The sequence below is a fragment of the Oryzias latipes genome, chromosome 21 (assembly GCF_002234675.1).
Source record: "Oryzias latipes chromosome 21, ASM223467v1".
Classification (NCBI taxonomy): domain Eukaryota; kingdom Metazoa; phylum Chordata; class Actinopteri; order Beloniformes; family Adrianichthyidae; genus Oryzias; species Oryzias latipes.
The window spans coordinates 9,307,465-9,335,371 of NC_019879.2; the positions used below are offsets into that span (position 1 = coordinate 9,307,465).

The 27,907-nt window shown below is 38.9% G+C and overlaps 1 protein-coding gene across 4 annotated transcripts in view; it reads left to right on the forward strand.

The window, feature by feature from the left end:
• The window catches only part of LOC101171037 (interleukin-1 receptor accessory protein-like 1-B), a 231,567-nt gene that overhangs the window by 25,717 nt on the left and 177,943 nt on the right, over positions 1-27,907 (forward strand). For all 4 annotated transcript variants that reach the window (XM_023950643.1, XM_023950644.1, XM_023950645.1 and 1 more), the window contains exon 2: positions 3,590-3,693. In XM_023950643.1, the coding sequence (XP_023806411.1) occupies positions 3,612-3,693 (82 nt within the window). In that variant the 5' untranslated portion in view covers positions 3,590-3,611. The remainder of the gene's footprint in view (positions 1-3,589; positions 3,694-27,907) is intronic.

Below are 27,907 nucleotides of genomic sequence, written 5' to 3' on the forward strand. Positions count from 1 at the left end.
GTGTCCTTGGGCAAGAACCCCACCTTGCCTCTGGTGGGAAATTGGCGCCAGTGTTCGGCATCGGAGCCGCCACCAGTGTGTGAATGTGTGTGTGACTGGGTGAATGGGTCTGTAACTGTAAAGCGCTTTGGGCCTTGTGGGTAGAAATGCGCTTTATAAGCATACGCCGTTTACCATTTACCATATCGGGTTGAGATCTGGTGACTGTAGAGGCCATTTGAGGTCACCTCATTCTCATGTTGAAGAAAACAGTCTGAGATGATTCCAGCTCTGTGACATGATGCCTTATCCTGCTGGAAGTAGCAGTCAGAAGGTGGGTACACTGGGCATTTGGGTATTGGATCGATACCCGAAATTCCCAATATCGCCCACCCCTTAATGTGTAATATGTATATAGTGGCTGTGTGACGTGATCTTAACCCTTGTGCTATCTTGTGGGGTCAAAATGACCCCACCCTTACATTGACGTGTTATCCCTATCATGACAAAGGTGGATAAAAGTGAAGTGGATTTTGTGTAATCTATGGACACCAGTGAAGATCACATATCATTGAAGAAAAAGGTTCAGCGCACTGTCTTGTGGGGTCCAGATGACCCCACTCCCAATGTTAACGTGCCTTGGATAGCACAAGGGTTAAGAAACTGAACTTGTGTTTGGATTTTTTAACTCACACTGACTTGTGAAGATAATAAATGTCATTAAAATGTCACTAGGGCTGTAAAGGCTCTGTAGTGGGACGGAATGCTGAAATTGGCTAAAAGAAAAAAGGAGAACATTTTGGTCAAGCCACATACTAGAATCATCACATAAAGTGTTTAAATGCTGCTCTTATGTCAAGTATCTGCCAACACTTTTCCCCATCTGTCCATCACCAACCCTGAATGCCACAGTGAGGTCAGGCTGACTCCAGCTTCAGCTTTTAGAAGTTACTTCTCAGCACTTAGGTGGTCCAATGACAGCTTTTTTGTGGTGGAATTGCCGGAACTAAAGAGGGTAAAAAGGATGAATTGGTGTGGGTAGATGAGGTGGGCTGGGATGGATGTTTGTGGTATAAGGACTATAATGCCCCTCTGTGCAGCAGACTGGTGATGTCATGGTTGGCAGAACTTAGACGCCACTGGGCTGTGAAAGCACGGCTTGATTTGGATCCGTGGGAGGGTCACCGATGTTGTTATGGCAAATTAGCTGACTGAAAAGATCCTTGGCAAGAGTAGAAATGTGTGGCTGAAATGGCAGCTTTCCTTGAGTAAAAGGACAAAGGGCTAAGCCGTCAGTAATTCGCTTGTTTTGCTTGGTAAATCGGTTGTGAAGAATTTAAGCAAAAAGGAATTTGGGTTTTTTACAGCCAGAAAAAGACATTTAGAGCATTAAAAACCTAATGTAACAGAGTTTTCTAGTTTGTAACTGTGAGTTCCTCACTGTAAAACACGCCCCTTTAGAAATAAGTCAAAAGTCTGAGTCCGTTAGCAGATTTTCTGCAAATAGGTTGAGAAAAATGGTCTTATGCTACGGTCACATAAACGTACCGTATGGCACCGCGCAATGGGGAGGCATCGGCACAATCTTCAAGCTTAGCTGCCGTCACTGGATTTTTTTGAAAATCGTTGGCGTGGTCATGAATGCAGACGACGATAGTGTCAGGTGGGGATGACATCATTTCAAAATTGGGTGGCCACAAAGCCGTGGCAGCCGATTTGCCGGCCAGCAGCAGCTGATTGAGTTATGTGTAAATTTGACGGAAACCGTCCATATCAAGTGCCACCGGTCGCCAGCCACCCCGTGTTCACATGTGTTTTACTTATTTTTGATGAATTATTGTAGATTATTTTTTTATTTAATTTACAAAGATTAAAAAAATAAGAAAGTAAATTCATTCATAAAAAATCCAAGATGACATTTGTATCCAGACATGCACATGTTTGGAATTTTTCTTTTCAAATATAAAAATTGTCAAACTGAAATGAAGATACAGTACAGACCAAAAGTTTGGACACAGCTTCCCGTTCAAATGAATGGGAAGGTGTGTCCAACATTTTGGTCTGTACTGTATGTCCAAAGAATTATCCAGTCTATAGTCGATGAGATTTGAGAGAAGATAAATAATCATTTAAACAGCATACTTACTCTAAATTTATGATAGACACACTTTAGTATTCCAAAGCTTACCATTGGCGGGAACTCACTCATACAATTTCATGATGGAAAACTTTTATGCTACGTTCACATTGGGCATGTGACACAGCATTCAAGAACGCACTAAACAAGGGGTCTTAGGGGAATGCGTTTTTAGCCCAGGGTGTTCACACTGGACTGTCACCACCTAATGCTAGTGCACCACCAGTTGAGCGAGAATGTCAAAGTGGTGCAAATCTGGTGAATCTTGCTCTAGGCCTGTTCTTGCACAGCTTTATTCCAATACATAAAAGACCTGGTGTCATATAATTCCAGTCGTGCATAAACTTCAATTATTAGTTGCTCCTCCATGATCAATTTCTAAATGGTTGGCACCTCCATGAATGAAAAGAGATGCCATCCATACGTCATTACCACATCCAAATTACCGATTGGTCAAAGTTTAACCTGGTTTAACTTGCAATGCATTTTCAATGGACACATGTTTTGTACACAGCGACCAAAAATGATTGTACAAACTTGCATATCTATGCGTAAACGCAAGAGTTTTAAACATGGAGCCCCGAAAGTCCAATATACACGTGTGATAGATTTTCATTGGTTGTGGTTGCTTAAATGTGTATTGCAAGGGGCATTGTGATTGTAGCTTTACAGACAGTTTTCACCTGACTCATGGAAGATAAATAACTGAAATTGATTATATTCAATTAATATTTATTTTTCTGGACCCCATACTTGCTATTCTGTAGAGTTGTTCATTTGCAAGCTTATCCTGAAGTTAGACAATGACTTCCAAGAGTTATGTCATCAGCAAACAGTTGTGCCTGATAAACTATTACTCATGTGATCTATTTTCATTTAAAATCAAACTGATTCAACAGCACTCGCTTTATTTCAGGAGCTGACTATCAGAGTGCAATTACTACATGTTAGATTATGTTGTTTACTCAGAGAAGATGGGGAGTTAAGGATGAGTCACCTCCATCAATTAAAGCCTGAGAAGAAGAGTGAAGCGGTGGGATATTTGTTGCTTCTCTGTGAGTCACAAAGTGATAATCTCAAGGTCCCTCACCCCCTCTTTTAACTTTAAAGAGAAAAACTATCTTACATGTATAATTACCTCTTTATTGATTCTCCAGGATCGAAGGGGAAATGTTTTTTTTTTGCCATGAAATATGTCTATTTGTTGATAACTCATCTCAATTGCGGTCTCGAAAGAAAATCGTTAGAAGAACGATTCTCAAGGGGAGAGCAGAAAATGGTGTTAATAGTGTTAGTTAGCCTTTAAGTATGCATGTGCTCATGTACTTGAGCAAACCTTTGAAGAACCACGGATGCTGTAGCATCAATCTGCACGGACTGAAAATGTTCCGCTGACATGGAGGCACCTGTGTCTTTTACCAGGCACTGACTGATGACTTTTTCTTTCTTCCTCTTTCATTTTTGCATCTCCAGGCTGTAAGGACAGGGGAGGAAGATGAGACCTCCCAGCCCTCTCCTGATCCTGCTGTACATCACATTGTCCAAAAGTCTAAAGGTGGTCTCAAAGAGGGGCTCGGGTAAGTGGTGCACTCTTTCTAAAGCTTGTGTCTTCACTGTGCTTGAATGTACTAATTTTTTGGATGTAAGTTTTGGATGTAAACAAGTCGATAAAAATGTTTTTGCTAGCTGTAAGTTTCACATGTCAACCTTGTGTTTGGATGAAGAAAACCATTATTTGATATTGCACTTCTTGGCGTTCTTAAAAAATGTCTGCATTTTTCTGCACTTGTATGCCAAACCAACAACGTTTCAGCACACTACTGGATAATAATTCTGGGGGAAATCGATAGCCAGGTAATTTTAAAGGATGTTTCTTTCTCCACAAGTCCTGTCAGCAATTTAGGTGTAAGTGCAGCCCTGTTTCAGAAGAAGAGCTACAAACTAATGAAAAGGTATCCAGTGTACTTCTTTGCATTTGCTGAACCTTTCTTCATCTCACAAGAGTAATGGCTCTCAAAATGATCCAATTTCTCCATCGCCGGGTCACCATGGGTTAACGTGAAGCTCATTTTGGCTCTAAATGCCAGAAAATTGAACATCAATTCTGAACAAACGCAAAGGTCAAATGGGAGATTAGAAAGGAAAAAGAAACTGAAACTTTTTGTTCGGTAATCAAGGATGCTTCTGAACAAATGGAGATGCCACTCAAAGGAATTCGTCAGATTAGGTTATGATTTGCTCATTTCTTTCACCTAGAGTTGTTATTATTTATTTTTTCTGACAAACCCTGGTAATTACCAGCTGGTTCAACAATTTGTATTGTGAAAGTCACTGAAAAATATTTTCAGGGTAGACTTTTTCCAGTTAAAGGGCACAGAGAGGACGTAACTGAAGAGATACAATCTCTCAATTGAATTCTGAGTCTTCTCAACACTTCTCTCCAGTAGGACATGTCCAGAAAACTTCCACTGACAAGTGTCTGGAAGACATTCTGACATAACCAAACACTCCCGGCTGACTCCTTCTGATCCTGAGGATAAGGGGCTCTAACTGAGCCTAACTACGATCCTGATTTCATCCCTGAGTGAGTCAACCCACTTCATGAAGGAAAAGGATTTCAGACGCCCGCAATTGCTATCTTATTTTTTGGTCATTACTCCAAAGCTCATGACCGGAGGTGGGGGTCAGAACAGAAATTGACCGATAACAGCCTGGCCTTTCATCTAAAGCTTTTTTCACCGTGACACACCTGTACCACGGCAGTGTGCCACTCTTCCAGACAAACTAGCATTATAAGTGGAATAAGACTGGAGGATTGTGGGATTGTTTCCATTCAAAATAATACAAAATATCTCACTAGTTGGCACTCTGCAATCAGGTGTTTATTGGGGGGGGGGGATGGGGAAATTACCTGGCGCCTAAACACAGTTGGGACTGCTTCTCGCCTCTTCCTCACATGTGGAGGACACATTTGATTTCAATAAGGAGAAATCTTGGGAATGCAAATGATAAAGATTAATTTCTGATTAATAGTGCATAATCTTTTGGCGGTTAGGCTCTGGGCCGGTGACATCTTTATCCTCCCGGGATAGGCTCAGACCATAGATGGATAAACCCCAGAGCCTAGACACTGACGGTGGTTGAGGACATAGTATTGGTCCAGGTGGAGGACATGGCAGAGGAGGGCCAGCAAAACTTTATAGAATGTAGAGAAATAAACGATTGGCTGAGAAAAGAAGGCGGGAGATTTAGCTATTAATTTAGAGTGGCGTGTACGTAAGGTGAGTGACATAAGAACCCAGCTTAAAGGAGAGTTGATCTTCCTTATGGAAATTGCTTTGAAAAGCTTCATTAATTCAGAGTAGAAACATTTTTTTGTTTTTTGTTTTCAGGACCAACACCAATCATTTGTCATCCAGAAGCCAACAAGTAACTTTGCTTATTTAAATGGCAAGTAAATAAAAAAAAGCAAATAAATAGCTCTTATATTCACAGAGTAACATGCTCAGTAGCATCTTTTATCTTTTTTTTTTTTACATTAAATAAACAGCTCACTGATTTTTTTTAAAAACAAGTAAAATTTCAACATCAATTAAATTAATCAGTCCACCAGTCTTCAGTGAAACTGCAGTATGGCACCACCTATTCATGGAACATGAGCCCTGAAACATTGTGATACAGCAGCAAAAGAAATATTTAACAAAAATTTCAAAAGGTTCTTTGATTGGAGGGTAATCAAGTATCGAGTGTCAATCAAGTATGTGGGCTGACTTAAAGGAGATTTTAAAAGGGTTAACGTCTCCATTTTACCAACAAAACCTGGGAGATTAGCATTCAAGGCCTCTTTAGAGTATGAAAATCCTGAGATGGTAGCAACTTGTGTCTAAGATTAAAATGGTCTCATCTCATTACTTGATCTGACAAAAGGAAAAAGCAAAACAAATAAAACTTGTGAAGAAAATTTCATACTTTTAAAGCCAGTTTTTACATCAGAATTTGTAAGCAAATAGCAACTTTTTAATATAAATACATCACTGACAACATTTATCAGCATACTTATGAAAACAAACATCAGGCCTTCGGATGTTGACTCCAAGTGCCAGGATATTTACATTAACTCTTGTGCTATCTTAGGCACTTTAACTTTGGGAGTTGGGTCATCTAGACCCACTACACAGTGCTCTGAACCTTTTTTCTTCAATGATTTGTGATCTTCACTGGTGTCCATGGATTACATGAAATCTTTCCACCTTTATCCACCTTTGTCATGGTAGGGAGAACACGCCAATGTAAGGGTGGGGTCATCTAAGATAGCACAAGGGTTAAAATGTAGTTGGCCTAAAATTGATCCTTGAGGAACCCCACAACTGATTTAATGCACTTGCATCCTAGGAGGATTTCTGGCTGTGAAATCTGTGGACGCTGTAAAGAATTAGTATATTTTTGAATCAACGTATAGTTTTTAAATCGAATCAAAATGTATTTATGAAAAAGTGCTTCTCATACCTTGTGCAACTCAAAGCGTTTTAACATTTAAACTAAAAACAAAAGAAACACACCATATTGCAATATATACCCAACTCACCCTTCCCACTCCCCTCCATTAATGCACATGACCCCACACACAATTCATACTTATAAAAGTAACTTCTAAAAGAGATTTAAGGCTTGGCTCTGCTGCGAGGAAGTATTTGGGAATTCATTTATACCAGGAGCAGCTCAGCTGTAGGAACATCGCCACAGTGCCCACCCAGACCAGGACAGCAATGGGGTCCACTTCACAGCTGTGAGGCTGCAATGTTAAACTTCCGCCGCCCCAGCAAGGGTGACAACAGCAGAAACAACCACCGACCAAGCCAGCAAGTCCTGGCAGAACAAATCCCCACAAGTAACACTGGGGCTAAAATCACAAGATGCTAAAATTACAGTCATAAGATGAATATAAAAACATAAAATTATTAAATTAAGATTACAGTAAGTGCATAATATCAAATTAAATACATAACATAATGTTTATTTAAAACTGATAGAATAAATAAGCAGATAAGGTCAACTAAAAGTGAAATTTAAAAAGTGGGTCTTGAGCCTCTTCTTAAAAACCTCTACGGTCTCTGCAGCCCTGAGGCTCTCCGGCAGAATGTTCCAGAGGCGAGGACCATAATGGCAGAACGAAGCGTCACCATAAGTTTTGGACCTCACCTTTTAAAGGTTTTTTAATTTACCATAATTTACCATAGAAAGTTTTGTTTTATTTTAAACATTTAGAATTTAGTTTCCTAGATTCCAACCATAAAAGTAAATTGAGGCAAATTGGTGCAGGTATAAATAGTTTATAAGCAAAAAGAAAAATATAGATGAATTTTTATTTTCTTGTTTGGCAGCTTTCGTCTGTTCTCTCTTGATATCACATATTGCTAGTAAATCTTTTTGTTTTTGTGCTCAAGTCTAAATTCTGAATTGACAGTCTGTGTGAAGGACAGAAGCCTTAGCTTGGATAAGATTACTAATAGCTTGTTTTTACGGCATTAGGTTCTCGATGGGATGTACTCCATTGTTTTTTTTACAGCAGGGAAACGGTATGGGATTGGATATTTTGCTTTGTATAGGTGCAGGTAAGGGATCAAGTGTGAGACCTTGATTTAATCCTCAGGAGACTCTATACATACCTGCTCAACTGATTTTTCCTTAATTTATCCGGAGTGATTCCCGGTGTTGTAACAGAATGCCTTTAATTTTTCAACATGAAGTTTGCTTGGGCCTGGATATACCAAACTAAGGATTTCCGTAAGGTTAGTGTTGATGCTAGTAATTATCAGGGTTGGAACAGAACTGGAGGGTTTGTCTTTTCTGATGTTTGTTGTGTGTGGTGTGCAGGTGTGGACGTAGAAATGAACAGCTCCTGCTCGACCCCACATCATTGTTAGTTGGAAATGGAGGTCCTCCAGGTGCTCTGCGACTGTAGCAGACTGACCCTGGATGTGCGTGGGATCTACTCCCCGGGCCTGATCACAGTTCTCTGACAGAAACAAAGTATCAGGGTTCATCCAGTTTTTCTGATCATCCACACTCCAACAAGCTAGGGAGGAAGAGGACAGCTGGTTTGGAAGAGAGCATGTGGGGGAGACAAGGGCGCAAAAAGTGGGTATGCAGTAGATGCGTCGCATAGGGCGCCAGGCTACAGAGGGCACCAAACCGAAGTTAAGCAAATTATTTACAGTCCATACTTTTTAATTTCACAGCTGTTTGTGCACATCTAAATGATATGATCAGAGATTATTAGATTAGAGAGAGTGCGCTCTAGCGCATCTCCATGAGAATGAGCGCGCAATTAATTGTTTTTATTTGAATCGTGTCGTCATCTGATGACAGTGCGCTAAAAACGGCAAAAGAAAGAAGAACCCGGGGCTCAAAACAGGAAGTGCAAGAGGGAGAAGGACAGGGATGCAGTGGGAATGAAAAAAGTATCTCTAAATGATTGAGCGACAGCAGCTACGTTATAGGTCTGTTAAAAACAGGCTTGTAAACATTCAGGCTACAGCTAGTAGAAAAATGATCACAGGCGTCTTACAACTGTATTGAGCAGGATTTACAGGATCATGAATTATGATGGGAAAAATAAAGGAACTTGTTTGAGCTGATTTTGTTTCAGACAGACATCAATAATTTCTTTAACTGGATTTACCAATGCACTGAACAAGTTTTTATCCTAAGACTGTAACAGCACTAAATAATGATAAAAGCTGCTCCTATAGGCAGAAGTAGGGAGAAGTATGTGTGACGGTGAGTGAAATGGTGTTTTTGTTACTTTTTATTTTGTTAAATGTTAGGATAATTATTGTTTTTTGAGTGACTATTAAGTTTGTCAGCCTATTGCTTTTAAGATCACTTTGGCTGAACGACACTTTGGATTTTAGTTGAACATTTGGAGATGTTTAACAACAGTACATAAAATCTATTCTATTCCATCACTAACTGATATCCAACAAAATATGATTAATATTTTTTAAAATATATATTATTACATATAGTTTAGTCACTGTATTCTTTTAAATTCTTCCTAAACAAAGTCTATATCATACAGCTGTGAGGATGGAGAGAAAGAGAGAGAAAGAATCAGGACGTTTAGGGCAAGTTAATCAGTCAGTCACTTTTAAATACAATAGTAGTCTTAATTTAAAAAAGTGCATTAGCAAGATGTTCATTTTATTCAAAACAGTCAGTCACAACAGAGAAGAATGAGGAGAGAGGTTCAGATGATGATGATAATGATAGAGAGAAAGTGAGACGATCAGCTGACGATGGAGAGGGAGAAGAACAGAAAGGTAGAGGGAGAGGGCTGGGGCAAGGCATTGCTCAAAAGATCCTTCTGAATGGCCTTCGCCACACAAAATTGGGGACTCATTGAGGCAATATATGGTTGAAAATGGACCACAAAAATGTTCAAATAGGCCATATCCAAGATCAGATAAGCATAGATGAGATTTATACATTTTAACACAAAAGAAGTGTATGTGTGGGTGTGTAGGTAGCTTTAGGAGGGGTGGTTTGGGCGTTTTATTTTAATTTTATTTTGGGTTGTTGTGGCCCGTGGAGGGTCATAGAAAGGAGTGGTGAGTCTTAAGGTGAGTGTAGGTGTGTCTTGCAGTTCCCTTGAGGCTCGTGCAACCAAGGGAAATCCTGAAAACATACAATTGTTGTTTATGATGTTTTCGTACGGGTTATGTAAGTTACAAGCACTAACTCTGCTTGTTAGTAAGTTGAGTGTATTGGCTCCTTACTGACCCGGCACAAATACTGGATTCAAGTTTGTGCAGGTGATCCTTGCAGTGGGGCAAAAGGGTATTTAGCCAGTCACCAATTGTGTGATTCTCCCAATTAAAAAGATGAGAGAGGCCTGTAATTTTCATAATAGGTACAAACTATATGGAACTTGTATGTGAATATAAAAAACAAGTATCTACGCAGAGCAAGGTGTTTATATATGTCTTTGCACAGTTTAAAATTTAAAAATTGTTGCAGCAAGTTGAGACATAAAGGTGCGCCCCATGATTGAGTTCTTGTTTTTCAGGGAGAAGTCATGACTCAGCGCATTCAGTCTTTTGAAAAGTGTTCACAAATCTCAGGAAAACATTCTCCAATGATCTTTGTGTTTCAATTGAACAACATGCCACTGAGTTTCAGGGAAAACAGCAGTTGTACCTCACTTGAGTCGTGTTGCTCTTTAAGTAACAATGGCTTTTAAAATGTAAGACTGCGATAAAAAGCAAGCAAAAAAGAATCAATGTCAGTGCTGCAAATGAGTAGTAGGTCTGGAATGTTGCCTTTCTAGGTGTAGATGTTTTTACGGCTCATACCAATGCTTTAGATTATCCAGTGGGAGAAATCAATGCAGTAAAAAGTTCAGGTCACAGTCATGGTTGAACAATCCTGTTCAAATGGAAGCAACCACACATTCATCATAGCCTTGTTCAACACAAGACCTTTGTTTAAACGACACAAAGCGACACAAAAGTTCTAAAACAAGGCATTTTTTGAAACATGGTGGCTTAGTGAGCTGCACTTAGTCTTTAAATACTAAGATGAATGTATGTAAGAGTAGGGGGATGAACAGGATTCTGGGATATCTGCGTGTTGGACAGCAGTGGAGCTGAATCTCACTGCTGCATCCACACAGCTACCACACTAACAGTTGTCATGTACTTGGCCATGTACCTCCTCCTAAACCCTGAAACCAGGTTGACCCAACCTAAGTACAATGGGCAGTGGGTGGATGAATGTCCCCCAAGCACTAACCTGTAGGTGGAGCCTAAAAGGTGGGGCACAAAGGGGAAGTCATGCTGGAAGATTCACATGTCTCCTCCTCAATGTTCTCACTGATATCTGATTCAAAGTCTGACCAGACATGGTCCCATTTATCCCTTTTGGAGAAAAGCAGACCCAAAGCATGATGTTTCCACCTCCATGCCTCACAGTGGGTATGGTGTTCCCCCTCCAAACATGGGGATGCACATTTATACCCAAAAGTTCCATTTTGGTCTAATGTCATTCTCACAATCCTTCTCTTGATCATCCAGACGGTCTCTGAAGAACTTCAGATGGACCTGGAAAGGTTCTGGTTGGAGCAAAGAGACCTTTGGAGCTCTGCAAGAATTGAATCCATGACATATTGTTACTTTGTTACTGTGGCCCCAGCTTTCTTCAGGTCATTGACCAGTTGCTCTGTGTAATTCTGGGCCATTTTCTCTCTGTTGTCAACCATGTATGGAGATTGTTTGTGATCTTGCATTTCTTTCATTTTCAAATCGTTCATCCCAGTCTTGTTCAAGATGACTATTTTGTCCCTGGTTTCCTTTGACAGCTCTTTGGTCACGTTCAAGAGGTTACAGTCTGTCTGTTTAAGGATTTGGACAGGTGTCTTTTATACAGATAACCAGTTCAGACTGGTGAATTTAATGCAGGTAACAAGTGGAAGATAGAAGAGATTCTTAAAGAAGAAGTAACAGGTCTGTCAGGAACAGATTCTTTTTTTTTTTGTAGGAGTAAAATTCTTATTTTTTGTGCCATTATACAAAATAATCTTTAAAAATCATGCAGTGTGATTTCCTAGATTCTTTCTTCCATCTTCTTTTTTGGGGAAAAACATAAACCCCTATCTTAGAAAAGAAACTGGTCAATATTGAAGTATATTTCAATGAGAATGTAATGGTTACAGCTCTCAGAATTTTGTTAAAATGAAATAAAATAACCACCTCTCTTTTAAAACGGGAGCCCATCATCTCTGTGGTTTTACCCCACACAGAGGAGAAACTGCAATAGAAGCCTTTCATTACAGAATTAATGATGTCTCCATTCAGTCAAGCCTTGCATTGAGTCACGACAGTGAACCAAGACTGACAAAAGCAAAGACTTCCCAAAGTGAAATGCAGCCATCAGCAAAAGATCTGGGCTTTTTCCTCCTTTTGATAAGCCAAATGACTGCCTGAGACAAAAGTGTATCTTGGGAGCACTGTGCAATCCATGTCAGTCAATCAGTGTCATCAGTGCACTGTATTGTTATAGGAAGGGTGCACAGAGAGCAGTGTGTTGCACTTGGCCCCAACATCACTGCAGACAGTGGTTCTCATTTCGCAACGGCAAGATCCCAGCATCTGCTGCTTCGTACAGAAATGACAGAAACATAAAACTGTCTGAGAACACTTTGGCCATTTATGATCTTCGAAAATCAGAAGAAAAACCAGACAACACACATTGCTAACCACATTCAAGGTCTGCTCAACAGTCTGTTAGCTGAAATAATGGCTTTTAAACACAGCCTGCAGGGATGAGTGAGGATGCTGCAGTGGAAAACAACACTCTGCACTCATCTTGAATGGGAGCCTTTTTGCATCTTGCACTTTACACACAAAAGGCAAGTTAATACTTGAATATGTACAAGACTTGATGCAGTTAAAGTGCTTATTGACTCTTTCAAGGTACAATTGATAATAAACACACAGTCGTATAGGGGGTAAAACAGCTGTTATGAAAATAAAACAGCTTGAAATGTCAGATATCTTCACAAAAGCATCACCACTTGTCATCTATATATTGACTTTTTCCAGCAGCCGTTGTAAAGCTGTTATCTGTCACATGATTTACCAGACTCTCAATAATGCAAATGACACATCTGCAACATCACATTATTAAGATAATACAAATCCTGGTCATCTAATTTATTTCCACAGTGAAACATGTTTTAAAACTAAATCATCTGAAACCAAGTCAGCTTCCCAAATAACCACTAGGGGGCTTGTAACTCACGCTGTTCCATTCATATAAAACAGACTTACTTTAAGACATTGAAGTCCCAATCCGATCAACCTTTGATCCATTTCAAAATTGTTCTCAGTGGTCTTTTAACTATGATTATGCCATTTTTAGTTTATAAAAAAAACGGTGTTGTTTTCCATAACCTAGTTTCTGCAGAGCACTAGTTGAATATTAGAAATTTGCTTCAGAGTTGTAAGCAGGACTACTAGTGTGGAGTAAGCCTGTCCACACTTCCTGTCATCCATATGTCTCTTGCTAGCTTACAGCCACTCACAACCCAACTTACACACAACCCAACCTTCACTGACATTACTGGTGCAAAATGTCCAGCAATATTGGAGTTATCCAGCTGGACAGTTTTGAGGCAGATGCCAGGTCAGAATGAGAAAATGGAATGGAGCAGGGAGCTTGTGACCTGCCCAGTGTATTTTCTACGTCACAAATATGATCTTTTTCTAATAGTATTCCAAACTTCTTTGTTTATTTTTTTATATTTGACTTCACAAATGCGATCGTGGAGTTTATACCGACAGGTGATCATGAAATCTTCAGCTGTGTGGTGACTTTACTGGACATGTTCTAACACACGTTTGTCTTGCCTTTCATGTGCCTATAATTGTAAAAGGCTCAGGATTGGTGCAATTTCGGATAGTTACGTTAAGCAAGAACCTACTAACTGATTGGTTCAATTCAAACCAATAACGATCACAACCAACATTCAGGGGACAAACCTGGGGCCTGTTTCAGAAAGGAGGTTCAACCAACTCTGAGGTTGAACTTGAACTCTGAGTTGGTCAATCGGGAGATTAACAACTCTGAGTTTTCTGTTTCAGAGAAGCTGATCCGAGTTAGATCAATCAACTCTGAGTGGACTGATTCGGAGGTGAGCGTGCGCACCGCGTCTATAAGAAGCCATTATCAATGGAGCGCAGATATCACGAGTCACCATGGCAACCGTGAAAAAAAGAGGTCTGCGTATTTTTCGCCAGCTGAACTTGACGTGCTGCTGCAGAGTTACAGTGAATATGAGCACATATTCCGGAAGAAAAACAACACCGCTGCATCTGCAAAACAGAGACAGTTAGCGTGGGGAAACATAGCTGCTCAAGTTAATGCGCAAGTTTGCATTTAAATCATTGTTATAAAATATTGACTGTAATAAATAACTTTTTAAATAGCGTAAGGAGTGAAATAAAAAATGGCTATATTAAGGTGTACTTTTGAAGTGTCATTTCTGGTGTAAATGCATGAAATGCTGCATAGTGTACAGAACCAATCTGGGGGAAAATGCATTTAACGTCGGTAATGTTTAGAGGACTTTTTTGTTAACCTTCCCCTCTTGCAAACGTTGGTCAGTTTAATATTATTACATGCAATTGTGTTTTTAAAAGTGAACTTTTGTCTACTGTTGAACCTTTCGCTGCGCGAAGACTTCTCCTTTCTTTTCTCTCGTCTTCCCGACCGTGGTCAGAAGCGCAGGGGAGATTTCCTTCAGGGCCGAAGGGAATTCTCCTTCGGGGTTCACTTCCCGTTCGAAACCCTCAACCTCCAGAGCGGATTAAGAATGACTCCAAAACAGTTATTCTGGGAATGACACCTTCTCTTTATTTAACTAAGTGCTCCGTCCTCCGAACACACAATATAGTCCACGCACACACCTCCGCTCCTTGCTCACCCCCCCCCCATCTGCACCTGCAATAGCCCCTCCCCTTGTCTCTCGTGGATCGCACCCCGCTCAGCACACACACGCTGCAACACTACCCTTGTATTGATCAAGTGGTATAGGTGTATGTGGGATTAAGAAAGTAAGCAGTGCTAGAAAATTGTGTTTCCAAAAAGTAATTGTTACATTAATCTAATTCAATGTCCCTGATTTCATTTTCATGTAGATGCAATCCTGCAGGAATAAAAAGAACATGGCAGCAGCTAAAAATGAAGTATAAATATATTTGACATATGAAACATCTACATAGCAATATCTAATGTTGTTTTCATTTTGTATATATGTAATTGACTGCAACGAAAAACGGTAACGCTCAAACAAAAACGTATGGGGAAATGACAAAAAATCGATTCTTCTCAAAATCCTCGTACAAGGTAAATATAATTCTCTATGAATTAATGCAAAGAACAAGCCATTCTTGTCACTTAGACCGTCTCTGTGTGACGGAAATGTGGGCAATGAAGGTTAAAGCGATACATACCGCTTCGTCTTTAAAAAGGGGAGGGGACCGGCAGAAACTTTGAGTTTGGAGAATAAAACCTGCTCCCGACCAGGTTAGGTTCACAGCATAAGTAACCATGGACACTGACTCCGAGTAAAAGGTTTAACAAACCTCCCATTCTGAAACGGAAAACCCAGGGTTTCCCTGATTTCAGGGTTAACGCACTCAGAGTTTACACTTAACCTCCTTTCTGAAACAGGCCCCTGATGTCTGGAAAGAAGCACGATTTATGACTCAGACTGAAGAATCTCTGGGCAACCGAAGCTCAGTCCTTGTTGGAAATAAACCGAGACCACCTCCAAAGGTGGGTCTGAGAGCGGTTTCTGATCCTGGACCAGGGTCCACTTGGGTGCATTCAGACTGAAAATTTGTTCCGGATTATCGGGGAAAAACAAACTGAAGTTCACTTTAACTCTTGTGTTATCCTAGATGACCCCACCCTTGCATTGACGTGTTCTCCCTACCATGACAAAAGTGGATAAAGGTGGAAAGATTTCATGTAATCCATGGACACCAGTGAAGATCACAAATAATTGAAGAAAAAAGGTTCAGAGCACTGTGTAGTGGGTCTAGATGACCCAACTCCCAATGGTAAAGTGCCTAGGATAGCACAAGGGTTACGGCGTTCAAATGTGTCCAGTCTGAATACACCTTGAAAATTGATATTTGAGTTTGACATCCTTGAAGTCAATGATCTAGATTATTTATTTAATATTTAAGTGTAATATAAGAATCTCAAACCCCATATAAAGCTTGCGTGCAGCAGGTAATCACATCCTAAAAATGTAGAATACCAAAACATAATACCAATATTGGGCACAAAATACAGCAAATGAGCCATCTGTGGTGTTTTGTGCCCAATTTTAAGGAAAAAAGATTCAATTTCTGTGGAGTCCATTGTTCAGAACCACTGAAGACAGCTCAGTGTCTGTCTGTACTTTGATATGACAGGGTATTACTTACCAGTGCTACCAGTGGGAGATGTTTGGGGAAGTGTGCAAATTAAATTTCTGAAATGTGCTTCTAAGACTTTTGATACAAGCACTGGACACTGCTTGTGGAAAATGTAAAAAAGAACACGTAATAAATGTAAAATACATATGTTAGGTGAATTTCAAACAGTTTAAATTTACTGTAGTTAAATTACTTTTACTTTTTGATACGTTTTTGGGGAATAATTTTAGTTCAAATCAAGAGATACATATTTAATTACAAGAAGAAAAAAAACCTAATAATATTGAGTTTTTTAAATACATACAGCTAAACCTTTTAGTAAATATATCAACAAAACATAAAAAAGGGTAAATTGAAGAATACAACAGTTGAAAATGCAAATCTTATCAAAATAATGTTAAAAGTGTTATCTAAAGAAAAATACTATTTAAAATTTGGCCTTAATCCATTGTAACCCAGACCCATTTTTCCTTAAAATAAAAATGATGTGGGACTTACCACAGACCAGAACACATTTCTGCAACAATTGCTGATGTTTTTCTGTTACACTGACGTCACCATGGGTTCTTATGGGTTAAGAATAAATTCTGCTTCACACTGCAAAGTTGTAATAAAGGTTTTTTATGTCTCATAAAATGAGAGCCAACATCTTAAGGGACATCATGAAAATGGACAAAAAAAGACAAAAAAAGATGATAAAATAACTGCTTTTCTTTTTTTTTAATGGGTATAATTCTAGATAATTTGTCCACAGAAGAAATATAGAAAATTAAGAAGCTTGGCAGTAATCATCTAAATCAACTTTTAGCATAGAAAGTAGCAGACAAGAAAGAGATGGAACATTTGCAGTTCTTTTAATTAAGGGAGAAAAAAAATGTTAACTGACCTCAAGCACTTTGTATCAAAACGTGTTATTCAAAAGAAACTCGCCAACAACACAGCTGTGACTTTTTGATAAACTAATAAGCAGTCCAACTCTAAATACATGCAAAAAAATAAATACAAAAACAAAAGAACTCATAGTGTGAAACCTTTTCCTTTCAATTAGCCTTAAATTTATCCCAAACAGAAAATCTTATAACTTGTATTTAGGTAGCATGCATGTAAAAATATAGACACCTTTAAGTATTAAAGTTTTATTTTTATTGATAAATGTAAAGGTAATCGTTTGACAAATTAGGGTTGGCTTTGGCTCAGATGTACCAAGAATACCATCTACAGAAATGAACGAGACAATAGACCTCTGGGATAAATTATATAAGGTTTTGTAGACCTGAATAATCACAAACATCTTTTACATCTCCTGGCCTGATGCATTGTTTTTTGGGTCCATTACACTACTTTTACCATCACATGGCAGAGGTACTGCTGCTTTAATTGACCTGAAGACAAAAGTGGGAAAGTCACACTGACAAGAAATGATGAAAGAGTAAAATTGAAAACATTTTTTTTTTCCTGAGTAAACACCATCATTCAAGCTTGTTTAACTTAGATAAACCTTTTTAAAATGGAGAGGAAAAGGTGCTGTCTTGAAACAGTGAGATCAGTCACACAGCGAGTTCAAACTGGATCATGTCAAAGGAGTCCTTGTGGGGAGCTTTGGTGGGGGGATGAGACTGTTTTTTTTTTGACTCCCTGATGTCCACATAGGCTTTTCTTTTTAGTTGCTGGATTTTTTTTCATGCAGTTTATGTCTGAGTTTTTTGACTCCCTTCAATATCAATAGCTGCATTTCCGTTGACTAGAAATAGAAACACCACAAAAAAGGTTTTGCAATGGGAGGAGGTGGTTTCTAAGGCGTATCGAAATTGACACATTTTGCAAAACTTCAATTGAAACACTTTTTTCAAATTAAATGAGTCACATGACCAACAAGCGGATGGCAATGCTGCTTCTCGGTAGTAACTGGCTGCCTTTGACACTGCATAGTGGGTGCCAAAGGAGGTCCCACAGCATCACACAGCTCATCAGAAGCTGAGCTTGTCATGTGGAATTGTTGGATCCACAGCTCCTCTGTAAAATCAACAACCACCATTTCCCAAAATGGTTTCAACCATAGCCGTGGCCACGTGTAAGGAGCTTGCCGCTCCACGGCCTAAATAAGACACCGACGTCTCCTTTGATGATGATGAGTGCTTCTTTGGCACCTGAATCCTGTCTCTTTTAATCATGTGATTAACCATGATGACCTTTACTGCACTGCATTTGAGAGGCTGTTATTCTCAGTGGTGAAAAAAAAACGTATTTGTAAAGGAAACAATTCTTCTATAGCTTCCTTTTTTTAACCGCTTTGCTTTTAAGAAAGCAACAGCACAACTTCTGTCGGACAAAACCTAAACTGTAAAGATTATAGGAGGATGAGTCAGGATTTACAACTTTGACATGTTTGAAGAATGGGGTTTGACACAAACAATACCCTGATACTATATTTTAATGAGGGATGAACAGTAAGGTCAACTGTCCAAATGTCTCCTGAAGGAAAAATCTGCATCTTAATTCAAGTAAAGATGCAACTAGTTCACATAAATGTTTAAAGATAACAAGACCAAATTTTCACAATGTTTCAGAGATGATAAATGATGAGCTTGAAACCTGTTCTGACATTGAAACAACCTATATCACTTTTCAATGACAAAAAAAGGAAAATGTCGGAAACAATCTTAGAAGTTTATATGACACAAAGTATTTGACATTTTAGAATAGAACTGTGAAAGATAAAGCCTGGAGAAAGATCTGCAAGATTTGAGTCACACTTCAACATTTTACACTAAGGTTGTGTCCGAATTCCTTCACTACTAACTACAACGTGCACTATATAGTGCGTTTGCCATTTTGTAGTGCTGTCCGAACCACATTTCCAAAACCCAGTGCCCTAGATATTTCCCAGAAGTCTCTGCAAAAACCCAGTGTGCATCGATGCTCACTAGATTGGCCAAAATAGCCCAAAATGCATTGCCTTTGAACAATTTTTGTGACAAAAAATGTATTTAAAAGTATTTTTTTAATAAACCATCAACGTTTTCCTCATCGGAACACAGTGGATTCATAAATAGTCGTTGTAAAACGTTCATATTGATTAGATTTTCACTTTGTGAAATCGATGATGTCATATTCATTATTTAAAAAAAAAAATGTGAGCATGGTGTCTGACTTTCTTTTAAAATCCAGGGCACTAGATAGTCCCGCACAATATAGTTTTTTAGTAGTTAAAGATTAGGGTGGGAATTCGGACATAGCCCACAGCTTTTACAACTCTTCCAATCCACTAGTATCGAGTAGGGACAGTCCAATATGAACACCATTATGCAAAAAGCATGTTCAAAAACCCACAATCAGCGTGTTCTTGAACGTGCCTCACATGGCTGGTGTGTACATAGCTCGAGAGCGCTCTAACTCACACACACTCGAGGCCGGACTAAGCAAGTTAATAATTTAAAGTTGATATTAGAAACTAGAGACTGTTTGCTATAGAATTATTTCACTTTCTACCAATGAAATATAAATATGTTGTTAATAAGCTGGTATGCTTAAGTGAATCAAACAAATTCTAATATGTCATTTTTATATGGGGCATGAGTATGGTTTTTAAATGTAAGAGCTCTCTACGGAAAACTAAATCTGACATGGCCTCAAGACATTCTGGGAGATGAAGTCCATGGAGGAGGATGCTTGGAAAACAACTCAATAAGTGTGAGGAAAATGAGCAGAAAATCCTCCAGCCAGGCATTGAGTTAATTTATTTGTCAAGTTTTCTCATTTCCCTTCACAAATTACACTTCAGCAATTTTCCTGACACTTGAAAACAGCAACACACCTCTCTATACATTTCCTCTGCCAAGTAGCCTAGCTAAATGACATACACAAATAAGATGCTGAGAGACCTTGTCTCTACTTGTCATGCTTGTCTCATACCCTGGAGGCTCCCTCAAAGGTTGGATTGAACTTTTACTCCCCTCATCTCTGGCACAGGACCTGAATGTAATGCTTTACTGACAGTCTCACTGTCCAATCTGAAAACCATACACGCCAATGAGTGACTGTGCCAAGTCTCGAGTGGGATGACACATTACGCCAAACCTCTGTTTTGACATGTCTGAAATCATGAAATCATGCATTGAATTCAATACTAGTTTCGCCTTCCCGTCTTTTTGGTTTCGTAAGCCAGCTGCAGCAAACACTCATTATTGATGCCATGAATGTCCTTGCTGCATTTATTTTTGTAGAAAAGCTATCCAGGAATTTCCAGATTATGATAAAATGATAAATTATAATATTAGAATACTTCTGACAGTATTTCTTGGCTCTGCTTAAAAGAGCCCGGAAACAGTCTTAAAAACTTGCATAGCGATGTGTGAACGCCAGACTATTGAACGCCAGACTTTTGAACACAGAAGCCAAAAATGCATATTTACGCGTGTTCACATAGATTTTTCATTGCAAGTGGTTGCTTGAACACACGCCGAGGTCAGTGTGAACGTAGCTTAAGGTGCACCAAATTATAATGCGCTTTAAGCAGGAAAAAAAGAGTCAGAGATAAGTCCATCTGTGAAGCAGATTTTAACTGCGTTCACAGTAACTCTAGAACTTGTTTGTGACATGCTACACGTTAAAAACGTTAGCCATGATGTGAGCATTCACAATGCCTGTATCTCCCAACCTTGATTGCAACACGTACAAATAAAGCTAAATATTGATAAAGCAAAAATTAATGTTACCATGCTAACTTCTAACCTTGTTAGCCCCGTAAACCACGTAAAAAATACAGTCTGACACCGCTACACATAAGCCGCGTTAGCGTAGTCATACTAACACTCAACCGTGTATGCAACCCTTAAAAAAACAGACTGACACAGCTAAAACGAATTTAACTGTTATTAAGCTAATTCCTAATCTTGTTAGTAACTCGAAAGAAAAACCACAGTCCCACTCCGCTATACGTTAGTTGCATTAGCTTAGTCACACTAACTCCAGACCTTGTTTACAACTCGTTGATAAACAAACAAAAAATAACTGATACAGCTAAAAAAAACGTTATTGTTTCCATTCTGACACGTAAAAAACACAGTCCAACACTGCTACGCGTTAGCCATGTTAGTGTATTCACTCTAAAATCCGACCTTGTTTGCAACTCATAAAAAAAACAGACATTTTGACAGAGAGCAGTGGACCTCTCAACAGCAGTAAGCACGACTGGGTTTTTTTTTTAATTAAGGCTTTAAGTCCACCTTATAGTGCAGAAAATACAGTGATGCTTGTACTATGATTAAAAAAAAAAAGAAAATGAATAGAACCCTTCTCTAAAACTTTCTTCTTTTTTATTTCACTGAGGCACTTTGGAAGCTTTCCATAGCCTGGTCAATACCTCGCTCTCTCTAAACGATGAAGAATGAGCTGTGCTGCTGCAACACTCTGCTGCTGGATTGATCACATGCAAACTACTAAAATGAAGTGCATGGCTCCTGCCGGACGATGCATTGTGCAAATACAGAATCAGCTTTTCTTTGCCTCATTAAAAATGTCTCTCTATTTTTAGAAAGTAGCAATGTAGGCTGCAATTTTTATGGGAGGTTAGAGCTCAGGTTTGGTTGTCCAGCTGATCTGTTAACTGATCACAAGACCAAGACGGTTGGTGTGTGGATCCTAATTTGTGTTGAATGTAAAGTCACTAAATTGAGCCTAAAGATTTTTAGAGGTCAATGCATTATTTAACCCTTTAACACTGGAGATGGCGATGCCTAAATAACAGGCTCTTTGACCTACCTTACCTCTTTAACGGTTAACATGATGAAATAATTGTGATAAAGAGAAAAGTGGCTTATTTATATACTAATGTCAAGTGTTGCTAATCAGTTCAAGGCTGCTTTCCTCTACTTCAGAATTCACTGGAATAACAACAATTGTGTCAAAGGTTGAAGAGTTATGGTTGTCGAGAGAATGTAAATACTTGAGCTAAAACTCCAGTTGTTTTTTTTTAACTTGTCTTGTCCAACAGCTGGGAAAAACAGATGAGAGCTGAAGGCCTCATGTGTTTGACATATTTTACTTCGACAATAGGGGTTATGAATCTTCAGACAAACCTGAATAAACCCCTTTTGTAATTGAGGCCAAACTTTATTCATTTTAATCCCATTTGAAAATCTTTTGTGTTGGACCGGACGGAAAAGGAAAGGAGGGAGGAAGAGTAAATGGGTTAAATGGCGTATACTTATAAAGCACTTTTCTACCTACATGGCCCAAAGCCCTTTACAGTCACATACCCATTCACCCAGTTACACACACATTCACACACTGGTGGCGGCTCCGCTGCCGAACGCTGGCGCCAACCTCCCATTGGCGCCAACCTCCCACCAGAGGCAAGTTGAGGTTCAGTGTCTTGCCCAAGGACCCATCGACTCATGGGCGTGCAAGGCGGGAATGGAACCTGCAATATTATGATCATGGGTCGACCGCCCTCCCGCTGCACCAAAGAGATGCCCCAAAGAGAGAGGGATATCCAATTGACAAATGATTCTCCAAACTCAAATTTATGGAGGGCAGCGATGAGGAACTTCCAATTTACTCTGTCAAAAGCTTTTTCAGCATCCAGCGATAGTATGGTCATTTCCTGGTTTTTAATTATAATAAACTTTATTTATTTATTTAATAGTGGCAAAGTCTATAATGTTAACGAGTCTGTAAAACTCCAGTTTTAAATGATTGTCAGCCTTTAACATGCCTGAGTACATAATTTGCTGTGTTTAGCTGAGTTCCTACGTCTGTTTCACATTGGAACTGATTGTTAAATGTTGACCTTGTAGTCCAGCAATAGGACTGCTACTGTATGCAATGCAGAGTAACTGCATTTGAAAAGCTCTTTCAAATAGAGTTCAGATTCTGAAAACTTGGCAACCTTATTGATTCTGTATGTATCATTTAAAGCAGGGATTCTTAATGGGGCTGCAGCCCAATCTTGGTCAGTGAGCACATCATCGATTTCACAAAGTAAAAATCTCTATTATATGAGATATATACATATCCACTGTGTTCTGAAGTTAAAACATTGATGGTTTAATAAAAAATACATTTAAATACAATTTACCAATCTAGAGAACATCGATGCACACTGGTTTTTCGCAGAGACTTCTGGGAAATTTCTAGGGCACTCGATTTTGGAATTGTAGATTCAGACAGCACTACAACATGCATCTAAGTGAACATTTTCAAAACCATCCCCAACTGTTTTTTGCTTTTCTAATGCCAGTTTGCCTGCTGTTATACATTCAACATCTTAGTTTCTATCAAGCCAGTGTAGCGGGGGAAGGGAACGGGGGCGCGCCTCGTACTGCTGCTGCCCCACGGCTCGCGCTGCTGCAGTTTCCCAGGCAAACGCTAGGTGATTGGATTAATGTTAAGACGTACTAAAATGGGCTCTCTGTTAATAACGTTAAGAGACAGGCCCAAGTGTCTCATTAAGAAGTGAACATGAAATGGGATTTGTAGCATGTTAAAAAAAACAGACTGTTGTGACTGTTGTTCGTTTGTGAGAGATTTGGAGAGTTAAAAATTATGATTTCGAATATGTCTAGTTCATCAGCAGGTTATAATGTAATATTTTAACTAGCACTGTATTTAAATGTCATTTGGAGTTAATTTCATTTGAAACATTGAAACTTTTAAGTGTGGTGGTTTTATAGCTACAAAAGTTTACTTATCAAAATGCCTTATAAATATTTTTGGAAATTTCTAATTTGTGTTCATCATGTTGACAATAAATGTCTGAGAGGATCACATTGTATCACATTTTTCCCCCCACAAGGTTTTACTTTGATAAACCACAAAAGGACTTGATTTAATTATTAAATACAAAACAAAACATAGATCAATTTTCATTAACATGTGAATTTGAATGGGCCTCGAATCACTGTGTACTGGGAAAAATGGGCCCCGGTGTCAAAAAGGTTATGAACCTCTGATTTAAAGAGGTTGCGTGCAGCTCTGTACGTTCATACATGCAAGTATCCAGTCATCCTGATTTTCTTTTTATTGGGGTGCACTTTTACAAGAGTGTGCAGAGTGTTTCTGGAGCATTAATGAGAGACAGGATTCAGTTGGTCACGGCCAACAAGTTATCATGTAGTCTTTTCTGTTTGGCAGTTCCGAAAGATTTTTAAATCCTCTTCCAAGTTCACAGGATCAGTGTAGCTTTGTACAACATCCTGACATAACATCCAAAATTAGTTGCAGTATTTAACAAAAGCATTTGCCCCTTTTAAATTGTAAGCAGTTGGTGAAAAACAAATGGCAATCCCTTGAAGCTTGTTTAAATGAGCAAGTTGGTGGTATAGATTCACTCTACTTTCAAACAGTCCAAATATACAGAAAATGTAAAGATCCTTACAGTGTGGTTTCAAATTTTTTTTGCCTTAGGCCTCATTCACAACTGCCCTTATGGGTAGGTACTGTGGGTGAAAAATTGAAAAATCTGCATGGCACACAAGTGGCCTGCAGGACATATCAAAGTTGTAGACCACTTGGTGTTACGGGTAAAGTTGAGGACGTACCCAGGCGCACAGAGGATGAGGAGGCAGGAGGATTGCAGGGAGACAGGGACTTTTAAACATAAACCAAAACTAAAAAAGTGCACGGCAAAAAGCAGGCAGACTCGAAACTCGAAATACTAATTACACTGGAAACGGGGAAACATTAACCTACGGAGCAGCACAGGAGGAAGGGAATGACAGGACTAAATACATGCAGGACTGACGAGACACAGGTGAACACAATCAGGACTGATGGGGAAAGGTAAAACTCGAAATCAACACAAAATAGGAAATCCTACTAGAACACAAAAGCAAAGAACCTAAAACCGTGACACTTGGTGAGCCTCTTTGATGCATATTTTTTTCTGCAGGCATGGAGACAGGTTTTAGTTAACACTCAAAGCCTAAGTCACAACATTCCTCATGGATACGTAACGTCTGTGGGTGAAAAATGGGCAAATCAGTGGGGGGCACTGTATGACAGTATCACTCATATGTCATAAGTGCACACAACTTACATGGAACCTACATTGATCTTAAAAATACTTCACTATACACTTATACCATGCACAATATTCCATTTTCATGATGTTCCTTAAGGTGGCTGTACGAACCACAAGGGAACTGCAAGACACACCCGCGCTACTCAACATACAGCTGCTCCTATCTGCGACCCTCCACAGTCCCGGACAACCCAAAAACCTGCAGCCACATTCCAGATGCACATGACTAAGGCTTTGGTGACTACATTTTGTATTTTTCAAATAATGTCTTGGAATTGCACAATTTCATTTCAAATCTACCCTTTAAAAAGGCCAAAGTGTTTTTTCCGTCAGACATCACTTTCAGAAGGGGTTGGTGGCGCAGATCGATTTGGCATGTTTAGTTTGGAAGCTTACTTTTTAGACAAAAGTGTTTAAAGCACCTTGGCTCTTAGAGACAACACAAAGGAAAAGTCAACATTTTCTTATTTTATTTTTTTTAGCTGCATGGGGTTTAAAACATGTTGAGCAGAGGCACTCGAACACATCTACCTCCAATCTTTAAGTCAGAGCCATTAGGTCCTTTCAAGTGCCTCTTCAGTGGTCTGTGACTGAAGAGATGGAGAGTGAAATGTCTATAGACAATTGAAACGCAGTTAACCTACCGGAGCAGCCTTGAAACAGCAGCTGTTCTTATGTGAACACTGACATGTGCAACAATTTTTTGTGAGGAATCACATTACAGGAGAAGTTATAAAAACTAAAGTTGGAGCCTCAGAAATATAACCATAATGAATGACTTCAGTTTTTTTTCTCCTATAATTATATAATTTACATGTAACTTTGAATGCCTACATTTCTTCAACAACTAAAAATTTTCAGTCCAATAACCTGTCACTAAATTGTGTTTGTTAGCATTTAAGCTAATTTTCGGTTCACTTTTGGACAAAACAATATTTTACGGCTGCCTTCTGTAAAAATGCTAACCTGCTCATGTTCCAGCTTAGATGGGATGGAGTTCTGCACTCAATATTGATTCCAGCATTGAGGTTAAATGCAAAGGCTGGTTTATCAAAACACAGCGGGGTTTGTTTTACTGCTAGCTGTGTTTCTGCTGCTAGCTCTGGCAGAAGTAATCCCAGCTCCATCCAAGATTCACCTGAACAAAAGTGACAGACAGTAGATGATGGGTCTTGGTAAACAGCAATCCTAAAAAGCCTGGAAGTTGAGTCAGGCATTACATTTTGTATCTGTTGTTCTGTTTCTTCGCCATCGCTGGCTTCCTGCAGCAAAAAGCCTGGCCCGCTAAAGACATTACTCATCAATTCTCACCTGTCTAACAAAAAGTATCACCTCTTTATTGATTTTGGTTGGTCTATTTTTTACATTAGCATTCATTAAAACAAAACAAGCCAGTCTAAAGTCACTTTATATGTGACTACAAGTCAGAATTAACCCCTTCATGCCCTACTTTATCTCCAAAAATGTTAAAAAAAAACAAACATTATTTAATGTGGTGCTAAATAAAGTCCTGGAGGAAATGGTCTGCTGCAAAATAGTGACTAGGGTGTAAAGGCATTAAGGCCACATAGCAGTGAAGTATTATAAAAAGGGATAAGCTGGGAAGTGCTGTTCAAGGTCTATAGGATTAAACAACTAATCAATGATGCAGGTGTTTGACAGAGTGTCCCCAATAGTACACTAAATTTGTGTTCTTTCCACAGAATTATTTTATGTATTTGTAATGTTTAAGAGATGTAACTGATTTTTCATAAACATATACCACTCAGTAAAAAAAACAGTAAAACATTCTTAGATTACAGATGTTTATGTCTTTAATCGTTTCCCTTTCAAAGCCATCAAAGTCGCACTACTATAGGCCAGTTTTTGTGCTATAGAGGAAATGTAATTTATATGTTTGTGATGCTTTGTATGTGATGAGCATGTGTTCTGTTAAGCTGTGCGGCTGCTGAAGGCTATATCTGGCAAAGCTAACGTATGATCAAAGGGGCACATACGGTAATATATGTGTGCTGCTTTCTGCTGATAATTAGGCTGTTATGCAGGGGGATTAATTCAAATGTTCAAGGCCTATATTGCACGGAAGAAAATTAGTCATACGTGGAAAAAGTGAGAAAAGTTGTGTACAAGCAATACCTATAACAAGAGCTATTTTTTTTCCAAAGGTGAAAACCCAAAGTTGTGGTCTTTACGTGAAATATTCTGAGATGAATCATGAATGAACCACGTTAAAACCACTGAAGAAGTATGAATAGACCATGCATAGAACAAGTAAATCAATGTAGAACATGAACTAATTAGTGCTTCGTGCAGCAATTACTTAATTTTAACATATGTGCAATACCATTTTTTGATGACTATTTATGAATCCACTGTGTTCTGATGATAAAATGTTATTATTGGTTGGCTAATGGCTTTATTATAGCTAATGATATATTTAAACAAAATTAACTTAAAGACATGTTTTCTCGAAATTCGTTTAAACGCAGTCTATTGTGGTCCATATTCCCCAATCTATTAAGCATTGATGTGCACTGGTTTTTTGCAGAGACTTCTAGGAAATATCTAGGGTACTCAATTTTTGAATTGTAGATTCAGACAGCTACAAAATGGCGAACACACTAAGTAGTGAGCAGTGAAGGAATTTGGACACAACTTTAGAAATACTGTGAATGGAAGTCTATGAAGTCTGATTGGTACAGACTTATCTTTAACTTTTTTTGCTCATCTAATGCGTCTTATAGTACGGTGCACCTTCTATACGACAGAAGTTCGAATATA